This window comes from Neopelma chrysocephalum, unplaced genomic scaffold, assembly GCF_003984885.1.
Source record: "Neopelma chrysocephalum unplaced genomic scaffold, ASM398488v2 Primary Assembly neopelma1_66, whole genome shotgun sequence".
Lineage (NCBI taxonomy): Eukaryota > Metazoa > Chordata > Aves > Passeriformes > Pipridae > Neopelma > Neopelma chrysocephalum.
Genome location: NW_020897725.1, coordinates 9,935,959 through 9,958,919, shown reverse-complemented (window position 1 = coordinate 9,958,919; position 22,961 = coordinate 9,935,959). Strand labels below are relative to the sequence as shown.

The 22,961-nt window shown below is 40.7% G+C and overlaps 1 protein-coding gene across 1 annotated transcript in view; it reads right to left on the bottom strand.

Moving 5' to 3' along the window:
• Positions 1-366: 366 nt before the first annotated feature.
• The window catches only part of TG (thyroglobulin), a 148,117-nt gene continuing 125,522 nt past the window's right edge, over positions 367-22,961 (bottom strand). Inside the window, exons 45-48 of the mRNA XM_027684390.1 lie at positions 19,255-19,362; positions 6,814-6,954; positions 5,876-6,066; positions 367-721 (exon numbers count right to left, since the gene is read on the bottom strand). Of these exons, the coding sequence (XP_027540191.1) occupies positions 606-721; positions 5,876-6,066; positions 6,814-6,954; positions 19,255-19,362 (556 nt within the window). The 3' untranslated portion in view covers positions 367-605. The remainder of the gene's footprint in view (positions 722-5,875; positions 6,067-6,813; positions 6,955-19,254; positions 19,363-22,961) is intronic.

The window sequence follows — 22,961 nt, the reverse complement described above, 5'->3', positions numbered from 1 at the left end:
TGGTCTTATACATAATTTCGCAAGGATCATGACATGAATATAACACGTGCATATGCCTGACTTCATGTGAACACACTCACTGCATACTCTTGCTTCTCTTCTTGCATTGTTCTCCCTTCCCATTTTGAAGTTTTTTAGTTTTCTCCAGAATGCCAAACCAGGCTCCCACTCCTATCAGCAGCTTGTGATAGGATGAGTAACAAACAAGGACAAGACAGATATGACATCTAACAAATCCGAGCCTCGTCTACCCAGAGACTCCTAAGTGTTTTAATGTATGTCTTTTTCTGACTGGTGGTACTACAACATGTTGGCAAATGTTGACATTTGTGTAGTTGCAAGAAATGAAGTCCAGGCATATTTGTTTTGGTTTTGCAGTTTTTATTGATACTTCATTTTTCAAATTACAGTTTCTTTTGACCTTAAACAATAGCTGTAGTGTTTATTTTGTGCCATATTCATCAATTTTCTTGAAAAACTACTTTATTGAGAGGTCTACTTTACTTGTTCAGAAAGTTAACTAAAGGAAGCAGCTTGTTAATTTGGTGTGAGATGTTTGTGTGGATGTACAACGTGTGACAAATGTGTGATAGCACTGTGATTTCCTATCTGCTGTAAGACACTTTGTCTCCCAGGGGCTGGCTCTCCGGGGAGGAAAGTCCTTCACCGGGAGCTTCACTAGGGCTGTTTTCACTAGATGATTCTCCATCGCTTGCACTTCCTGAAAAGACAATATAATTGAGATAAAAAGAGATGTCATATCCTTGATGAAGCAAGCTGTGAGGTATAGAGTTGATCAATGACACTTAGAAGACTTTTATGCAGCTATAAATGTTCAGGAAGATATTCTTCTCAGTTTGCAGTCCATTTGCAAAATGCTTTAGGGTAACGGTAGATCACCTGACAGTATTTAAGAATTGTGCCTCCAGCATGCTTTAAATAACTGCCATTGGAATGCATAATAGTTTACTCTCCACTCATCCAAGCCTTTTTTTTTTTGTATTATCTCCTGATGCTTCCCTACTAGGTAGGAAGTGTGGGAAACATTAATTTTTTGTCTGTCTGGAATATACAAGGCCCCAAGGACCGCACCTCTGATAGGTCTCTTCTTCGTTATATTTTTCCTTCTATGGTTTTAGTCTTCCACCCTATTTCAGTGACACGTTTGCCTCAGCACCACCAAACTGTGTCAAGAAAGTGTACTGAAGGTGCTTATTAAACGTCTCCTAGAGAGAGTGCTCTCATAGCTGCACAGATATCCCCCATACTAAAGGAATCTGTTCTCTACTGAGATTTCGAAAAGGAAGGTGTGAATAGAAAGGATAAAAGATTAATTCTAACCACAACATTCCTGATTCCACTTTGATTCAAGTCTGAACTATGAATTCTATTGCTTTTTTTGGACTCTTGTGTGGCTACCCTTGGTGTCCCAGAGCTCATAGAAAAGGCTTCAGCTTTGGTACCTGTTTTCTACAGATGGGGTCCAGTCTGGCTAACTTGGACATGTAAAATATGTCCAAATGTCTAAATGTAGGCACAAGAGTTAGGCAGACAAGATTCAACTTTGAGACACTAAAGGTATCTCTTTCTCCCCATTTGCAACACTGCTTACAGAGGCACTTCTTTTAGGAGGACCGGTTCTGTTTAGATACCAGTCAGATGAGTAAGAGATGAAGACTGGATCCAAGTCCACCTGTTTGGGATGCAGTGAGAGGCCCCTTACAAAGGGACTCACTGTTAGGCAGCACAGTCCACCACCACACTATGCAAGGGGAATTTTAGCATTCAGACATCTGTCTGAATATACATAAACATTCTAGAGCTCCTGTTTTTAACTAAATTGCAAGTTGTTAACACATTCTCTGGAAAAAGCCATCCACAGCTTATTTTTTCCACAATGGCCACTCTTCTTGTTTATCGTTTTGATGTTTCCCATGGAAACCGTCATAATTCAAAATATAAAGCATGTCTTTGAAATGCAACCATGGGAACTCCATTTACTAAATCCAAACATTTTCAAGCATCATCAGTTTCATAATTTCCCAGGTAAACTGCTGGTCTCAAACAAAACTTCAACAGATTTATAGTTCATCTTCAATGAAACAGATTCAGACTTCCCTCCATAATTTGTAAAGGCACTGCCAGCAAACACCATGATGAATCATTGCATTTATGACATGAATTTTGTTAAATTATCTCCAATTACATCTACATACATTCCATTCATGTGCCAGGAACAAATTATACATTCCATCAGTAAATATTGTGGTCTGATCACAAAATGAAACACCTACTTTGACTTGGACAGTATTTTACTGAATGGAAAGAAAATTACAGGTAATAGTTAAGCTAGATATATACACAACAGCTTCTAGATCCAGCAGTGAATAACTTAAAGACATGTAAGATTCTAAATATGAGAGGTTTTTATCCCAGAAACTGCAATTTATGAGTTTAGCATAAAGCACAACAAGGAATACCTTGGTTTACTGTTGGACTGAGATATTGAGCTTTGAGCCTTCAGTTATCCTTAATTTGACATTTCTAAGTCAGGACATTTTACCTGGCTCTATACAAAGGATCAAGAAAGATTTTTGAAAAGCTAGTTTGAAGTATATTTTATGATCATTGGCTTGTCTAGTTGATATGGTTTGAAGCTGGCTCCCTGCCAAGTCTCCAAACCTTACCACCAGAAGTCCCCCCCCCCAACAAAAAAAAACCTCAGGGAGAAGAGAGAGAAAAAACTAAGAAAAACCCGAAAACGAGAGAGAGGACAACCAAACTGATATATATAAATATATTTACACTTATATACAATTTCACAAGGGAAAGGGAAAGGGGAAGGGGAAAAGGAACAAGACTAAAATAAAATATATATATATATATATATATATATATATATATATCCCAATCAGTAGCCCGAGATCTAGTAACTAAAGAACAAAAGAGTTAGCAAAGAAGATATCTCACTACTCTCCTGGGACAACCAAGAGTCGCTCCGGAACGATCGCCGGCAACCTCTGTCTCCCACGGTCGGCAAGGCCTAGCCAGGCCTCGCTCCCCAACACGGCAGACTCAACAGCAGGGAACCTGCACCTCCAAGCCGCCGGAAGGAAAAGAGAGCGAAGGCCTCTCCTCCTCTCTTCTTATAGTCTGGCTTACGTAAAAATCGTAGGGAATACTGGGTAAATCTGGACCCTTCCTTGGTTACAAACTGGTCACCAAGGAAGGCCTAGCCCAAACCACCACACTAGTTCTTCTCCATTTTATTGAAATATGTTGGGGTTTTTTGCTTACAGATGACATATGAAGCTGAAGAAAACTGATTTCAACGAAAAGGTGAGATGGACAAAACAGAATTCATCACAATAGGTTGAGATTGCATCAGACTACACTCTGTACATCTTTGCACTTAAATGTGAAAACTGGATTGTTTCATTATCAGTACCTCTTGCGTATACACTTGTAACTTCCATCTACTTGGCAGGAGGCCACAGAATGCAATCCATAATAATCCAAGAACACTATCATGGACATTTATATTTATTGAAAGGTGGGAAAGTGTTAGATTGGACTTCAGAGTAGCAGACTGACAGCCTGACAGCGCTCCAGGAACAGAGGCTGGAGCATTCAGGTAACAACAGTGGTGCAATGCTTCTGTTCTGAAGGGAGGTACAGCAAGTAACCTTGGATGCAAAGGAGACACATCAACGTGATGCACAGGGACACAATTCCTGCAGAATCCAGTTTTTGGGGGCAATGTAAGTGAGGAACTTGTACTGATGGACTGACACATTCCAGCACAACATCTCAAAAAGAAGTTGAGGGTCTTCAGCCATCAGCATCCGAATTTCATACTGTCTTTCTAGGGGAAGTGATGAACATTACGAATCTTTTTTCCAAGGACGTGGGTTCAGATTGTTATCAAGAGACCCACAGCATGAGTCTCTATAAGATACCATCCCAGGCTGAGGTCTGGAACAGAAATGGGTTTGATGTGATGCCTATTAAAATTGTATGAGAAGTTTCAGTATTCCAAGGCAAGATAAGATTAAAGATGACTATCAAGGCAAGGCAACAAGCCAATACTGCTATGAGATGGAATTTAGCAGAAGTCAGCTGTGTAACTGCATTGCCATGGTGCTGGGGCCAAGCAAACACTGGCTTAAAAAGCCGGCCGGGTGTACTCAGTTCTGCTTGAAGGATAACATGTTGACATGTACTTTTTAAATCTTTTCTTGACAATCTATACTCCATAAATTTCACACTTTATGGCTTGTTTTCAAAAATTTTACTCAACTTCGTGAACTCTTTCCGTGTGTTTTTCTCTCCCTGTCCCTATTTTTTTGTTTAACACTCCAGTATTTGGCTCTGGCCACTGACAAGGGCAGGATATTGAGTTAGACAGATCATTGGACCAACTCATACACGAACGTTGTGTTCTTATGCCAGTTTGGACGGTTTTAGACCTTCTCTATGCCAAAACTAATCTGCCCTGGTAGATATTTTTCCACCTTTTGGGGGGATTTTCTGTAAGTGCTGGGAATAACCTCTGTCCGTGGTGCTTGGTCAACAGTAATGCTCAGCCTGGCATTACACAGACATAATGCTGCGAGGTGAAGTCCCAAAAGATCTAGAAGTTATAGCCAGGACTGTTTAAACATCAGAATCAAGCTTTGAAAATTAGTAATATCTCAACCACCAGAGAGCCATTGGAGAGATCAAAATATCCCCTCTGAACCTGAAAGACATTGAGGGACATCAGGAAACTGATGAAAAGGCTTTCTGCAAAATCTTGAGTTCGCTTTGGAAGAAAGATCACAAGTGAAGACTGAAGCTGTCTCTTCAACAAGAGAATTGATGCCTTGTGTTTGCATCAGAATCACCAAGTTAGTGGTTCTGAGACATTACAGTCTTGTCTTACACAAACGTCAGCCTCAGCCCATTTGAAGTCTTCTGTCAGCCACAGATACCCTGGGTAGTTTGGTGTCTTGGAAAGTACATTTTGTTCCCAGAATTGCAATGTCCCCAAAAGCAGAGAGGGCTGAAGATGAAACCTTAGGACACAAAAAACACTCGCAAATTTGCAGGTCTCCAAGAACAATTCAAAACATCTCTGCCTGCCAAAAAGGGATGGTATTGTTTGCTTTCCTCGAGGCTATCCAAATTTATTTACAAGATATACAGCCACGAAGTGGACTTTATTTACTAGAATAAATTCAGGACAGGCAGCAGATTGAAATCTCTGTGGAGTTGGTTTTACTGTCCTAAGCAGCAAGAAAAAATTGAAGGACTCTCATAGCTGCATTGAAATTTATGGTGACAAAGGAGAAATACAAGGGGCATAATCAGCATAACTACAAAAAAAAGTCAGAGAAATGTATCTATTGTGAAGTCAAAGCATACAGAAACCATAATGACATATAACTAAAGCCTCAGTTACAACTTTACAGTGGATAGACATCATTGTGCTCCTCCTAAACCATAGGAATCTCAGCATTCTCATGTTAGGTGTTTCCAGTAGACAAAACCGGCCTGTATACCCAGCCTTCCAATTTAGTCAAAGTCTATATTATAACTGCAAATAGAGAGCAAACTATTAGAAGATATAGCTTGGTTACATCATCACAGCAGGAAGATTTCTCTAGCTCTAACTCCAGGGCAATTAAACTTTATTACTCACTATCTGCTACAAAATAAATTTGTTTACTGTTGCATCCTTTCACTCTCAGGACAGTCTTAACTACATGCCCCAGACATTGAAAAATGTTTAATTTATGAAAAATGTTTTTCCACAGTGATAGACCTACATTCAGAGGAAAACATTAAGCAGAGAATTTAGGTTTTGTTTAATGTCAGAAAATGCTCTTCTCACCTGTGGATGCTTTCAGCCTTCTGATATAATCAGACCAAAAGGAACAGTCTGCTTTTTTCAATCCTTTAAGAGTTGGTAAAGAAACAGTGAACTCCTTGTAGTTATCACCATCATCACTTGACAGATACATAGGCCAGAGGGGCATCACCCCTGACATCCTTCTCGAGAAACTATGAAAGTAGTTTGGATTTCTAAGGGAGCAGGAGAAATGATCATTAGAAAACAATGACATGAACAGTAAAGTGAGACAGAGATTGGGTAGGTCAGGGAAATGTGTATCCAGTCCCTCTGACCAGCAGGGTTCAAATTCAGTCCAGAGTGGTGAATCATTCATGGTAACTTGTTAGTTTGGTTAACTTCCTAAGGAACAGGTACACAGAACCTGTATAGACACAGGCTTATGAACACCCTCAACAGCCCTCGATCCCAATCCAACCCAAGATACCGTAAAAAGCCCATAAAGTCACCCTTCCCCCCATTCCCACACTAGTTTTCTAGAGATAGTCCTCATTCTCGAGCATGGTCACAGCACAGTAAAGCTGAAGAATATTCACAGACTAGTTAGTAAAGGGTGCACTGTGCCCCCCTTTTTGAGGGGGGATAAAGGAACTCTTAGGCAAGAGACTTCAGAATGTGGGTCCTACAACTAAGCTCTAGAAACAACAAGAAGGCCTCTGCAGCCCCTATGTATTTAAGCAGAATTTGCTGCTGGTCAATGGAGACAAAATGTCTATTCCTTCTAGCTAAGAGTCAAACTACAAATCTTTAGTGTCTGCTCTGCTTGAGGACTTTCCAACTGTTTTGAACAAAACCCTCTGTAGGCTTAGAAGTTGTTAGAGGAAATGGAGGCTGAGAGAGGGTAGGATCTGGACTGACTACACTCTGTCTACTCTTCACCTCATCCCCAATCATAGCAATCTTAAATATCACACACTTACCCAGAGTTTACAAAATTGGAGATGTACTGCATAATTTGCAAGGAAAGACCCTTTTCTTCCAGAGTAAATTGTTCTTCATACTTCGGGTAGAATGGTAGACCAAATGCATACTGAACATCCAGCAAGAGCTCCTGACCTGAGCTAAAGTAAATATTTATGGAAAGATAATTAAAACCATCATTTATTTATTTGGGTAAGAAAGGGATATAATGTAATTCAGAGAATAAAGCAAAATGGTAAATAATTAATGACCATTAATTAGAGTGTGGAGAGTTGTGGGACTTTTTCAAATCAAAACATAAAAGAAGAGTGAGTAATAACAGGGAGAATTTGCCATTAGGTTAATGCAGGGTCTTTAACATTTGTTACAAGAGGAAAGTGTGGAAGGCATCAGGGCACATTTTCTAAATTAAAGAGAAAGTGATAGAGGGAAAAAGTCACTTGGCTATTCCTTAAATGCCTCTTAAGTTATGGACAGATTTTCACTAAATTCAGAAAGTGGAAGCAAGTGGTGACATGGATTCTGGCAGCCACGATGGAAGGTTAATTATGGTTTATTTCACAGACTTGGAATAAAATCCTGGCCCTTCTTAGCAGCAATTGGATTTTTTCCATTGACTTCACTGTGGCCAGGATTCTGACCCAAATCTTTGGATAAGAAAAGATGTAATAGGAGATGTTTATGAAGATTTTTCTTAGACACAGTTTTAATCTAATTTCTCTGCTGGATGGGTGGTTTTGATTCATACACTCTGTTCTCCCCTAGTTTTATATGGCAGCCAAGTCAAAACAGCTTGAGATAATCACCTAGATCAGATTTAAGAAAGAACAATTCTTGAGTAGTTCCATGTAATAATTAACACATATTATAAGGAATATTTCAACAATTTAGAGACAAAACTTTCCAGGTAAGACCGCAACACTTGCAGGACCTTATAGCAAAGGTCACACACCTCAACACCTTCAAGTGCTGCAGAAGAACAGTGGTCAACTTCTACTAATAAAATTATAACTAAACTATGCTCAACACACAGCTTTGAACCACATTTCAGAAGGAGATATTTCTGTTGTGGTCCAATTGCATTTTGCATATCCCACATTTAGACAAAGGTCTTATTGACTTGGTTTAGTGCTGCATGAAGGCAGACAGCATCAGGGGACCTGGGAGAAGGAACAGATGTCTGTGAGGCAAGAACAAACAAATCCCAGATCCAGTCAGCAAGATTTGATCTGCACTGGCTGCAGTGGCTGTTGTCAAAAGGTGTCACAACTGAAACTATTTTATCTTTGGGCATGAAATGCAGCAGCACTGATATGACCCTGATACTGCCTCCAAAGGAACAAGAAGTGTAGTTCAAACCATTATGGGCAGGTGGGCTGAAAGCAAGATGACTCTTTTACATTTTATGAGTGGTGGCACCAAAACCTCTATTTTGAAAAACAAACACACAGCTCTCTAAATGAAATACATCTTTGGTTGTGTTTTCCTTAGTCTTATCATAATACCTCAGTAATACTTTGCATCTGGAAAGTGAATTATTCACAGATTATTCACCAAAAAAATGTAGAACTGAAACGAGATTAAAGCATATTTTTCTTCCCCAAATGTTTATAGAAGGATTAAGCAAGATCATAGTTTAATAATTTTGCCTTAAAAATAATTTGCTTGGCCCAGTATACAACAGCAATTTCTAGTGTCAGTATTCCAGCAAAGGTATGATATACTTAAAGGAGCAATTTTCTTTTCAATGAAGAGTCGCTTTTAATTAGATTACAGGACATGAAATTAGTTGAGGTGCAATGAAGAGACAAGTGTACCCATTTAGGGAAGGCATAGCAAAGTTGAACTTAGCTGTGAAGCTGAAGCAAGTGAGCTGGGACTCCAGCTGAGGTTTTCCCCCAAATGAGACTGTGTTCTCAGTCCTCAGGTTTCTAGAGGTGAAAACTGCTAAGGTCACAGCCCAGACCGAAATTCAGCAGTCTCTTAAACATATAACTTTTTAGGTTTGAATTTATTTGTACAACTCTATTGGGTTTGATACAGAGACACAAAGTGGTACAAAATGCTATAATTTCATGGGCTGCTTTCAATATTTCTGGTTGATGGGAAAGAAAATATAAGGATGGGAAAAAAACCCTAAGGTTAAGAGGGGAAAGAAGCACATAAATAAATGCACAAAACAGCAGGAAAGACAACTGGGAAACATATAGATGGCAGCTAGATGAGAAATATCAGAGGAATATTTCTGTCTCCTCCCTCAAACTCTGATCATAGAATCACAGAATCAAAGAATGATACAATGGTTTGGGATGGAAGGGACCCGAAGGGAGTGCAAAATGGCCTGAAATATCCAAACAAGGACTTTGGAGTCTTGTAGGAGCTCTGAGCATACTCGAGGTAGCACCAGGTAGAGACACTGTTTTGACTGGAAGAAAAGTGGAGTGAGAGAAAGAGAGGAGTGACAAAAAACCATTTACAGCTTTGCTGTTGTGCACTACCAGCTCTGCAGGGAAGTTTTTATTTCCTGAGCTGCTCCAAACTGCACTCCCAGGATACTATACAGGTGCTCAACAGCAGCAACTCTGAATGGGGAAACGAAGGCCCCACGACCAGTGCATTTCAGAGCACAGTTTGATAAAAAAAAGGACAGCAAAAAATAAGGGCAAAGGGGATTTTTAAAGTGTTTTTAAGAAAGCAAAACTAATAGCAACTAGCTTCCTCTACAGAAGTCTCTTTTCAAGGAACAGATCTGTTATTTTACCAACAGCAGTGAATAAACGCAATTATGTGTAAGGGTGAAATCTTGGATTTATTGACTACACAGGACTAGTACTTCATGCAAAGGTATCATTTCAGATCTTCCCTGAATAACTTTGCTTTTGAAGATGTCAATGTTTTTAGAAACAGATTCATCGCTCTTCTTATGTGACAACAAGACAGACCAGTAAATTGAGCCATGGGGAAGTTAGGAGCCAGATCCTACCACTTTGTTCACATTAAAATGAGGTCTCTGTGGGGAATTTTCAGTTCACCTCAGAAGGAGGCGCTACTGGAGTTCAGTTATCCAGTTTACAGAAAATCAGATGGCAAAATCTGAAACGATTTAACAGTAGACCCTGAAATATCATTTGCAGGGAATTTTCATTATCCAGTGCCAAGCCATTTAATTGGATAGGTGTAGGTTCTGAGAAATTTTTCCTTGAACCTGAGATGGAGTATCCATTTAAATGTTTCCAATTAAGAAAGACAGAAAGGAATTACTTAGCCATTCAGATACTCCACTGCTCTCTCTGTAGAACTGTGGCTGCTTTCATGTACAAAGAACAGCTTCAACGGGGAAGAGTAAAAAATGAGTAGATCAGAATTTAGAACAAAAATACCCAGTTAATGGTTGACTTGGTTTAAATTCTTGTTCCAAATAAAAGACAGCATAGATGTAAACCCCCGCATCCAACAGCTGAAGTTAGCATCTTAATCACAAACTTTTGGAACAGAAAAAAAGAAAAAAAAGGAAAACAAAGCAACAACAACAACAACAAAACCACCCAAAAAACCCCAACCAAGCCCCCCAACTCAGAACTCCTCAAAAATTTTGTTTGCAAAATGGAATTGCCATTACTGGCTGTCCATAATCATGGCAGCCAGAATAGAAGAACAAGACCTGGCAGACCACCATGGTATTCTGTGTTAGGACTGAACACACAACTTGAAGCTGGGGCTGCAGGGACCTCACAGTGTGTTCTCTGGTAAATTAGGACATATATCTCATTTTGAACTTTGTCCTTGCTCTAGGTCTGGCTAATTAGTTCATACTGGAAGCTCATTCTGATGATTAATGACTGACTCTGGCCTAATATTTCTCTTTTTTTCCCCTTTCCTTTAAAAATAGTCCTTACTCTCCTTTTCAACTAATTTCAACTAATCTCAAATCCTTTTGAGTAATAGCTTCTATTCTTAGTTGCCTTAATATGTTTTTGGTTCTTTTTTAAAACTACACACACATGTAGAAGCCAATGTAAATTATCTCAAAATTCAAATGATATCCTATACGATACCAAAATACCAAACTTCCCACTGCTATTCAGTCATTTAAATTTTAAAATAACAAGACAAACATAACAAGCCAGAGTTCAGCCAGAGTTACCAGAGATCGTCTGAGAAATTGAGAAGAAATATTGTACTCAAACTCATGTCACTCACTGACCTGAGCAGATATTGGCAATCAGTGACAGATTGGGGAGGTAAGAAAACAATTTATCCTTTAATGTAAACCTTTATGAAAATAACTGCTCATTTTAACAGTTCTGGGAAAGATTTAGTGTTAGAGATGGGATCTCAGCTTTGAGTTCCCAGTCTCTCAATCAAGGCCCTGTTCAGTATCCCACTGGCAAGAGTAGGACTATCGTCATAAAAACCAAAAAAATACCTCTCCACTCTCACTTGGCTTTGGTGAGAACAGGTTATTATTTAAATTCTGATTGAGTTGAGCACCATAGGTGAAACCCAGACTCACAGAGTTGGTGATAAATCTCCTGCTGATTTGAACCAAAATAGGATTTCATAAAAACCTTGTCCCCGGAGAAGAGGATATCATTTATATATGATGTGCCACTGCCTTCGTGCTCTTTTGGCCTCATCCTGTGTTTATTTTCAATAAATGGATTTTAATTTTTTTTTTCAAGAATTATTGGAAATATTTAATGTGCTTTTTGCACCCATCTGTGCTATCTTCACATTAATACCAGCAGATTTGCAGAGTATATGTGCAGATCTAGTATCCCAAGCTGTGAATAGGCACCATTTCATCCATGTCATGGGAGAGGAGCAGCTTACCAACACTGCACTTTGCCTGAAATGAAGTGTTCATTTTGATACTAAGCAAAATAATTTTTAAAAATTACATATAGCCACACATCTTGTAAAAGGAAATGGCATGTGATTGCAGGGAGAAGAAAATAATCAAAGGATAGCTGGATATTTATAGAAATTTAATGGGCCAATGTAAGGCCTGGTGTGACCTCTGCAGTTCTAGGGATGCACTTGGCTCATTGCATCTCCTCTCATTACAAACTCCTGCCAAACAAATGGGGTAAAGGATGTGAAAAACAGATGAACATTCTTTTCTTTCTTCTTTCAGGAAAATCAGGACGTATGGAAAAATTTAACTCCTGAAAGGATTAAATTGCCAAGTTTATCCACATTTGTACCAAAAAAGCCCTATAGATACATGTGACTTGGAGTTTGTTGTGTCTTTTCCACTTGAATTACTCTCAATACACACAATGTTCCACTTTGCATTATAGGTCTGCCAACTGAAGAAAATAAAACTGAAGTAGCAGATAGTAAATTCAAGAACCTGAAAGCTCACTTTAATTGAAAAAAAAATCACAGATATTAAGGCAGGAAGAAAGCACTTTTATCAACTTGTCAGAACTCCTAAAAATCACAAATTACACAATTCTATCAGGGAATGACTGTATTTAAAATCTAGAAATAGGTATGTTGACACTTGAGTGCAGTTTGGGGAGACAGAAATTTATGCATTTGTTCATTATGGCTATTCCTGAGCTGAACGAATGGATGAATTTCCTGAAAAAAGATGATACGTCCGTTGGAAGATCCCAGAGTCCCAAAGAATACATAGGGCTCTACAGATTACATATTATGGGAACAGCCTGTCCCAGTGCAGCACACGCAGTTCCAAAAATTGTTTTGCGCTTTTCTGAATCATTTAGCCAAATTTTTGTTTCATTTAAAGCTGATTTATGCCTTTTCTGAGCTTGGTTCTTTATCTTTGCATGTTTATGACTAATTTCCAAGATCTGAATGATAAAGGCCTCTAAACCACTTCATGGGAAGAAAAGCCAAATTGTTCTGACCTCAATCGTTTAGAAACAAAGAAATTGTCTAAAGACTTGAGAACAGTGTGATGTGGTTGTATCAGTGGGATAGTGTTTTCATAGCTGTAGCTAGGCATAGTGCAATGGACAAGAGGAATGAAAGGCACTTTGAATAAGAAGAGCAAAGCAACAGCTTTTAGGAGATGACTGGGACTAGAGCTTTATAGAGCACAACAACAACTGCTGTTGCAGCAAGTGGATGTAGTTGCCTAAGGCAATTGAGGTGCTTGCCCAGCTGTGGAGGCAATGTGCATCTTGTGCTTGTCACCACCTCACTGCTAATTTATTTGCCCTCTGTGTTTAGATGAGTTCCTTTGAAGCCCAGAGATGTAAAGACATAAATTTCTGTCTGCCTGCACAGCACCCAGTTCACAATGTGGACCCCAACCTATGGGGTGTTGGTACCCATGGACTAACAGCTACAGTCAGGAGGAGAGCATGAAGTGGACAGGTGGTGGATGGATTAAAGGGCAGGGATATAATTGTTATGAAATCAAAAGAGTAGAAAAATCACCTTTAATTAAAGGGATATCACGAATAGCCAGAAATACCACAGCATACAGAATAAATAGAAACCAAAAATACTTTACATAGTTGAATGGGTTTATGCACAAACATTTTTTGTTTTTGTTTTTTTTTAATCAGTCAGGAGTTCTCACCTTCAGTTAAAGGAATCACAAGTGTCACCAAAATCCAGCCAACTATGTGAGCATTGGCATGGAGCAGCCTTTGAACAGCTCACATCAACGCACACAAGAGTGCACAGACAGGAGGTAAAGACAGCCCCAACTAAAATGACTCAAAATAGACAGCAGATCATTAATTTGTCCCATACTTAACAATTAAGAAAAGCTTTTGTGACAATTTTTTATGGTCATGTTAATGACTATAAGATAGAGTTTCTTAGTTCTCAGTTCAGACTGTTGCAATGACAATAATGATGCTTTGCCACCCTGCTGCAGCTGATGATCTGTCCCTCTCAGATGGTAGAGAACTGATTTTTATGCACCACCTTTAAGACAGAATATTTGGCACTATAGTGTGAATTGGAAACTGTGCTGGCATAACAAGCAGTACTCCTTCATATAATATGCAAAAATCATCCAGAAACCTCTTGAAGGGTTAACAAGACAAATCTTTGTACAGTTAATAATATTATCCTTGTCAAAACATACTTCTCCTATCACACATTTCTTCACTGTAACTAAAGCTATACCCCAGCCCTCCCCACTAATCCCAGGCAGTGCTGAGCAGCCACATTCCTCCCACATTGTTTAGAATAAATGTTTACTCCAAGGCCTAAGTGTTCTCAGAAAGAGAGTGAGAAAATGGCAGCTGGGTTATGTATATATTTTTACCACAGATTATTAATGTGGGAGTTGGCTCCTTATTCAAATGGGAACTGAAGACTAAAGCAGACATGGTGTCATGCCAAGCTTGGGAGAATGCTACCACGTGGAAGGAGGTATTATTCTGCTCTCTGCAAGATCCATTCATCTATACAAAAACTGTTAGTTCATGGTTTTATGTGATTTTCCACATATGTCATAGACATCAGTTTAGAGCAGGCTCTTTAACCCTACCCTTGTATCAATGCACGCTTGATTGTGTGTATATGTATACATTTTAGAAACACCCAGTTGCAAGACAAACTTTGGCTAATTGACTTTTACTGGTAAAAAATCCTCCCTGTTTAATAACTTTTTGTCTACTTCGCATCATTGCAGTTGGGTCTGTCTTTACTGGCTGACTTCTCCCTCCCTCTTGTTTATCTTGCTGTGAGTTATTAAGGGATTGCTCCTTGTGAAACAAAAGGAAATACCAGTACTTTTTTTTTAACTCTCTGTTCTGTTACAAATTTTGGGAGACACATATAAAGAAGGAGAGAAGTGACAAAGTAGAAATTGAAGAATGTGTTGCTATATGGTGCCTTATCTCAATTAGTGAACAGTTATTTCCCAGCCAGAATATTTTATCTAAGAGTAAATAGTCGTCCAGTGTTGCAGTTATCTGAATATTATTTTAATGTCCTCTTTCCAATACCCCTGTGAGGTAGCTATTAGAAGTTATTATGGAAAATATTTAATTATATTATCATCTTCTTTATGATATAGATAGCAAACACAAAGAGGGAAAGGTCCATATCCTGTGTAAACTGCCTTCTTAGGAACAATTTAGACACCAAAGTCAAAAAGCCTCATTATTTTATCTTTTATGTTCCCCTATGGACATAATACTATAAAAATTCTCATTTTCACAAGTGGAGGTCTGTATTTCAGCAAACCCGGATGCAGTCCAGTATCAAAATGGCTGAGAAATCATTTTTCTCTCAAAAGCCTATGAGTGATCAGGAATACCTAACAACGTGTTCCTCTAGCTACAATGCACTGAGGGGATCTGATCCAGTATGTGTACTCAGAGAATATCCTACACATGTCTACTGTGTGTAAATCATACTTTGGTTATTGCATTCATTAACACAAAGAAATGGCTATAACAGGGTTCTTCTAGGCAAGGTTATGGAGCAGATCATCCTAAGTGTGATCACACAGCACCTACAGGATGGACAAGGGATCAGACCCAGCCAGCACAAGTTTAGGAAGGGCGGGTCCTGTCTGACCAACCTGATCTCCTTTTATGATCAGGTGACCCGTCTAGTGGATGAGGGGAAAGCTGTGGAAGTGTCTACCTGGTCTACCTGGACTTCAGCAAAGCCTTTGGCACACTCCCGGAAAAGCTGGCAGCCCATGGCTTGGAGCCGTGGAGCACAGAGCCCACTCTGTCCCGGGTTAGGAACCGGCTGGAGGGCCGGGCCCAGAGAGTGGTGGTGAACAGTGCTGCATCCAGTTGGGAGCCGGTCACTAGTGGTGTCCCCCAGGGATCAATGTTGGACCAGTCCTGTTTAATATCTTTGTTGATGATCTGGATGAGGGGATTGAGTCCACCATTAACAAATTTGCAGATGACATTAAGTTGGGGGGGGGCGTGCTCTTCTGCTGAAAGGCAGGAAGGCTCTGCAGAGGGACCTGGACAGGCTGAAGAGTTGGACTGACTCCAACGGGATGAGGTTCAACAAGGCCAAGCGCTGAGTCCTGGTGTGTTGGCCGCAACATCCCCCTGCAGCACTACAGGCTGGGGACAGAATGGCTGGAGAGCAGCCAGGCAGAAAGGGACCTGGGAGTTTGGATTGACAGGAAGCTGAACAGGAGCCAGCAGTGTGCCCAGGTGGCCAAGAAGGCCAATGGCATCCTGGCCTGTATCAGGAACAGTGTGGCCAACAGGACCAGGGAACTGATTCTTCCCCTGTGGCCTCACCCCTCAGCGCTGGTGAGGCCACACCTTGAGTACTGTGTCCAGTTCTGGGTCCCTCAGTTCAGGAAGGATATTGAGGTGCTGGAGCAGGTCCAGAGAAGAGCTGGTGAAGGGACTCAAGGCTGGTGAAGGGACTCAAGCACAAGTCCTATGAGGAGAGGCTGAGGGAGCTGGGGCTGTTTAGTCTGGAGAAGAGGAGGCTCAGGGGAGACCTCATCACTCTCTACAACTACCTGAAAGGAGGTTGTAGCCAGGTGGGAGTTGGTCTCTTCTCCCAGGCAGCTATCAGTAAGACAAGAGGGCACGGTCTTAAGCTGTGCCAGGGGAGATTTAGGTTGGATATTAGGAAGAAATTTTTTACAGAGAGAGTAATCAAATATTGGAATGGGCTGCCCAGGGAGGTGGTGGATTCACTGTTCCTGGAGGTTTTTAAGATGAGACTGTATATGGCACTTAGTGCCATAGTCTGGTAACCCCTGCAGTGTTGGATCAAGGGTTGACCTTGATGATCTTGGAGGTCTTTTCCAACCCAGTTGATTCTATGATTCATGATTCTATAATTCTAGTCAGGAATTTAATAGAGTGTTTGCAGGGTCCCAGATTCAATTTTCACTTCTGCTGAGCAAGTTCAAAGACACACATCCTGCCTTCCAGCCTAAGCTGTAGCTTACTTGGCAGAGTATCTGCCTCTTCTCCTCCTCCTAAGAGTTACAATTTTCAAAGAAAAACTTGAGAGCTGTCAGGACTCATTATGGCAGTGGTTAGAGAAGTCCTCTGGGAGGTGGTGACGTGGCGGCCAGATCTTTCCCCAAGTTTAGTTTATATATTCTACTTGAAGGCTGTTTCATGTACATAATTGGTTTTATTCTGGTAGGACAAATCACCAGTAATATTCCCAAACACTGTGTTTTGTTGATTTCAGATTACTGATGGTTTCTCAATTTTTAGGAGTTAAGGTCACTCTCACACGTGAAGCTTCTTCTCTTGACAGCATCACACCATGATGATGCAGTGAGGCTGCCAGACAGCCTGCAACGCACCTATACTATATGGAGGGGGGAATGCTATAGGGAGGGTGAGGAAAAGAGGTGACATAGCAAAACTGGGATGAAGAATAAAGAAAGATTCAGTTAGGAATGAATGACAACAATATTTATACAAAATACTCTCTGTGTATTCAGCAGAGGATCTAGCGTGGGGTCCCTTGGGAAAACAAAAGTATCACTTCATAAATAGCCACACAGTAGCATCAAATGAGATCATTCCATACACCGACAAGCTGAATTCTGCAACTTCTACTTAAGTGCTTGCTTTGCAACCCAAATAGCATTTATTTTAATGATACTTAAGAATAAATAAAGATGAAAGGAGTAACAGTGTCCCACAGCATATTAATTTGGGCCATTTCTCCTTGCAAGTGGCTTAACTTAAGGCACTTGAGTCTCTGCCTCATGTTCCCACAAGTTTCAGACAGCAAGCTGGCTTTGTTCTTTTAAAGACGGTTATGAAAATGCAAACTAACAAGTCACACTAAAGTTTAAAAGTAATTAGCTTGGAAGACCAGTGTCAATATAAATGATATTAAAATGTGTAGCCAAGTGCTATGTAAACTACTGCAGCACTGGAGAGTGTGAGGACATTTAAATAACATGGGCACAAGAGAAATCTTAAATAGGTGTAGATAGAAAAGAAAATTCTCATCCATTCAAAATCACTGCCTCAAAGCCAGTAAGTCTAAGTTGTATAAGTACTGTTTCATCTATTTTCAAATAAGGTCGAATAGTAGATGACTAGGTCACTATCATTCTCCAAAGCAAGAGAGAAATTGCTAGCTCACTTCAGAACATATCTTTTCCTTTTGAGCGGCTGAATTTTTGGCATACCACAGCTCAGCCCTGTTTGGAGCCTTGTAAAAGTCACTTCTCTGAGCCTATCAGTAGCCAAACAGAGCACTGCGAACATTCCCACTGAAGCTGCCAGCGAAACAACGGCTCCCTGAGGATTAACTTCTTCTCAGTTAGAAAGAAAGTGAGCCTGTGTTACCACAGCATAATGGCCTTCATCTGTAACCTAGATCTGAGCTGGTTTCTTTCAAATGCCTTCTCACTGTGCTATCAGGAAAGCCACGCAGTGTTCAGGGAACTTCACAGGATCAAATGGTGCCATTGGGAACCTGTTGTCCTTTCCCTGAGCTCTTTTGGAGAAAACCTGAGAAAAAGGCTCTCTTTCCTGGAGAGAGAGGCATGGGGCAGTACAGGGAGCAGGGAACAAGCACGGCTTTCTCATCAGGAAACAGTTGATAAACATCCCTCTGTGCTTTGCTGCCCTGACGTGCAGATCCAGGGGACAGGAGGGGCGACGCTCACACAGTTTCTGGTCACTCAGCCTTTGAGAGCAAGGGAGCAGGAGCCACTGTGGTGTGTCATGTGGCAGCCCAAAGTGCTGACCACTGCCTCCAAACATCCGTCTCCTCCTGTCTGGGAGACAGGAGGGTCTAAAATAAAACCAGGTAAGGTGACCTTAAAGGTCGCTTGTTCTGCACCCAAGGGAACAAGGCATTTGCATCTCCCACTGGCATATAGGCCTTTCTGTCTAAAATACAATACAGCTTGTCCTGCTGAACATTCTTCAGGTAAGCTTCTAACATGAAGGATGACACAGAGCCTGAGTCTGTAAATGCTTGTGTGCAAAAAAAATATTTTTTGCTCCCATGAGGCAGTCTGCTGGCAGATCACCAGTCACAGTGCTGGAGCAGGAAGGAATAAATCCCAGAACTCATCCGCACTGAAGGCCAGTCACTGTAACTGGGGTACAACTGCACTGACCTCTAAAGGGGGCAGTGTTAAATTAATGTTGAGTCCTTAGAAAACATTACCCCATCTATTTTGAGAGCTGTGGACTCCTGATGACTTCAACCACATTCTGGTTCTTCGTGGGAGATTTATCAGATGTATGGTAGGAATCTGAAAGACTGTCTGGAACTGGCAAGGGTAGGTAAGTTGGAAAGGGGAAACTTAATTTAGACATCTAATGATAAGTGCTCCAGTTCAGAAAAACATTCCTCCATAGTCAGAGAAATAAACTATCAGAGACCAACCCCCTTTTGCTGATTTGAACTGTTTATTTGAGGTACCTACACCTATCCATTTACTCCACAGCATGCCTAAGCAGTCAGCCCTGTTTTACAAATTCTGCATCCAAGAAACATAATAAAATACATCTCCTTACCTGCTCTGTGAGGAGCTCTCAGGTACATGGTACATGAAGACATTTCCTCGAGACGCAGCAGCCCAGTAACTGGCCATGTTTATGATGGGACATGTGATAAACTGGTCACTGATAAAAAAGTAGGAGCAGGGAACAGACACAGTCATGTAATGGAAAAAAGGAAAGAAACCCCCCAACCAACAGACCACTCTCTATCTTGATAATTTTCTTTAAATTTTCCAAAACAGCTCATATCTCTGCCTTCAAATCCACTGAAGGAAACCACATTTACCATCTACGAGTGCAGTATCACTTAGAATTCACTAAAATTGCTGTTCTATGGAGTGTTGAACAACAGTGATGATAGTAAATAAGCCAGACCTGACACACAAGGACTATCCTGGCCAAAAAAACAATCCCATTTTATTCTAGTTTATGGGGGCCCTTGCTTATAATAGAATAAAGCTCTTTCTGGTACCACTAGGTTGCAATGATATCTAATAAAAGTTTTTATATATTTCCTGGATTAAGGGACAAAAATATAATTTCTGAATTTGGATCTGTGTGATTTCTTTCCACCGCTGGAAGAGGCAAGAGACTACTTTTGAAGATAACCTGCAGGGCTCATCAATACGGAATATCTGGTGCAACATGTCTGGGAGACAAAGGTTAACCAATAAGAGTGCAATGAGATAGCTAAATGATCAGTTTAACACCAGGTATTGTAATGCAAAAGGTATGAGTGAAGCAAACGTATCCAAACCTTCCTACTTTCCACAGCCCCAAGCAGGGGGGCTGGAACATGGGGTGAGCAGTAGTTGGAAGAAGCACAAACTGTTCAAGGGGGGCAGCTAGAAAACAGGACACCGTACTGCAATAACACCTTACTTGTTATGATTCCTCAAGGCAATACTATATATACACATATCATCATTCTCACTCTTCACGTGCCCAAAGACTCAGCACATGCTGTGGGCATTTATATACCCTTACCTACATAAGTGCACACAAACATATCTGCTGAGGAAGTGGGAGGTTTCAATTCTCAGTTTAGTGAATCTGAAACAGCAGCTTCTCCTTCAGACTTGGTAGGTAAAAAAAAATAAATAAATGACTGGTGCAAGAAAGAACAGTGTCAGAGAAGCATGAAAACACATTGCTATATTTAACTGGTATGGTTATGAAAGGCACTGTTTGGGTATCTATCTTGGTTCAGCAGTGTTTATTTTAAGCCCATCTGTGAGACCACAAGCTATGGGCTGACTGACCACAGCACTCTTTGACAGTTATGGTTGACAACACCCATATGAAATGAAAATTACTGCTCTTCACATGCCTACCAGCATGGGGTTTTAGAGGAGCAGATGGTCTTTGAAAACTAGGGAGTCTGGGGAGACCATTAGCTCTCGAGAAATGCTTTGAGATACATTTCACCATTTAAAACTGATTCTCAGTTGCTGCTCTGGGGAAAAAAATAGTCAGCTATTCTGGGGAAGTAAAAAAACTTAAATACATAGTAACCACAAAAATGAAAAGGCTGTTTCTTATAGGCATGGAATACCAGAGTTAAAAAAAAAAAAAGAGGAAAGAAAAAGAAAATGAAACTAATTTTATACTTAGGAAAAAAATACAAGAATTCAGTGGAAATATTTTAAAACTATGAAATGTGCACAATGTATGTAGTTTATAACAACTACTTATGTTGCTCTATCACACTCTGTAATTCCTGTTAAAACTTTAGCAGTTAATTATAACTTCCTGAACTAGAACTTTTCTTAGCTTACACATCTATGCTGGTAGTAAGCTTATTGTTAAAAAGAAACAAAACTAAGGGAAAAAAAAAACAACAAAAACCAAACCAACCAACCAAACATCAAAAAATCTGAACAATCCCCTCTCTTCTTCACCATGTATGTGATACTGATGTAGGTGACTGTCATTCTGCACCTGCTGTCTCCCTTCCCATTCTGCTGTAGCTGGAGTACATTCCAAAGTGTTTAAAGCAAAGATCATCAGATGTCCTGCTCTCACTACTCATCCTTCTTCTTGCTCAAGAATAAGCCATTCACTTCTTTCCTTAGCCAATCATAAAGGAGTAGGGAATCCCTACGCCCAGGAGGCTGTCACGGGCGCTTGCAAGGAACTGTTGGTGTATCAAATTCCTGCTGGAAGTGAGCTCTGTGCCAGCTCTTGCAGCTTTGCAAAAGTCAATGTTTGTACCACGCTGAGTCCTGGGCTATATGAGGATGATCAAATGTGACAGCCCTGTGTTATAACATCTCCTCACAGAGGTATGAGGGAAGACCTCATCACAGTCTACAATTTCCTTGTAAGAGGAAGAGGGGCAGACACTGATCTCTTCTTTGTGATTACCACTGACAGAACCCAAGGGAATGGCCTGAAGTTGTGTCAGAGGTGGTTTAGGTTAGACATTATAAAAAAGTTATTCACTCAGAGGGTGGTTGGGCACTGGAACAGGCTCCACAGAGTATTGGTCACAACACCAAGCCTGGCAGAGTTCAAGAAGCATTTGGACAATACTCTCAGCCACATAGTCTGACTCTTGGTGATGGTCCTGTGCAGGGTCAGGAGCTGGACTCGATGATTCCTGTGTCTCTTCCAACTCAGCATATCTGTGATTCTGTATCTCTAGATGAGAAGAAGCTTTAAAATGTATGTCCTTCAGTGGCTTATTATGGCTTAAAACCTTACTGATCTGACTAAAGAATTATAATTCCATGGCTAACAGTGGTGATGGAAGGAGACCAAAGACGAGTTCTGGCTTTAACGCCCATGAACCATAGTGCTTCCACAGGTACTGCAGGCAGTGTCTCCAGATGTCACGGTGATGGGTGGCCTGTCCCTGGGACAGGCTACAAGGGAGGACAAATGTGTCATGGTGTGAGAGTTGACAAATGGCACAAAGCTCAACCCACAGTCTTCTGGCTTGTTTACTCCATGACCTCAATGCACTGGCACACCTGGACCACCCAGAAACTACTATCCACTTTCTGGGAGCAGATGTTTCCATACAAATCTTGGCTCCTGTTCATCTCCTGCTCCCTAAGGCTGCCCTGGAGCGACACTCTGCAGCTCTGATGGAGAAATAAAAGGAAAACCCTGTTTCTGAGGTGTTGTGGAGAGGGTCACAGTGGGACAGAAAACTTAACACTGAGACTGCAGATACCGGGAGCTTGTAGCTATGATGTCTCAGTTGAGAACAGAGGTGAAACATCTTGGACTGGCACATTAGGACTCAAGCCACCAGTTTATAAACCACATCACATTAGAAATGTAAAGAGTTTTGATAATGCATCTGCTCATGAAGGAGAGACAGAAATAGGGAAAGAGTTTTTTGATTCATTTTTGGAAAATCTGTTCCACTTAAACATGCAGTCCCTGAGTTTGCACAGAGGCAGAAAACAGGAGGTAAGGAAATTTCTCCTCAGTTTGCCTTCTTTCAGAAAACTGAAACACTCCCCACCCCTCAGTTTAAGATCTGTAACTGGCTAAAGCAAACTGGCTGCCCATGGGGGAGACAGCAAACTCCAGTCTTCTCTGCAGACCAAACAAGCATGTGACCCAAGCTGAAGACATCCATCAGGCTCTGTGGCCAACCATAGGTATTGTGACTGCTGTGGAGTCCTAGTTCAACTGGGCAATGAACCCTTCCAACTGACTGTTATCCAGAACTGCTGGACCCCGATGCCAGGGTTCAACCCTGATAT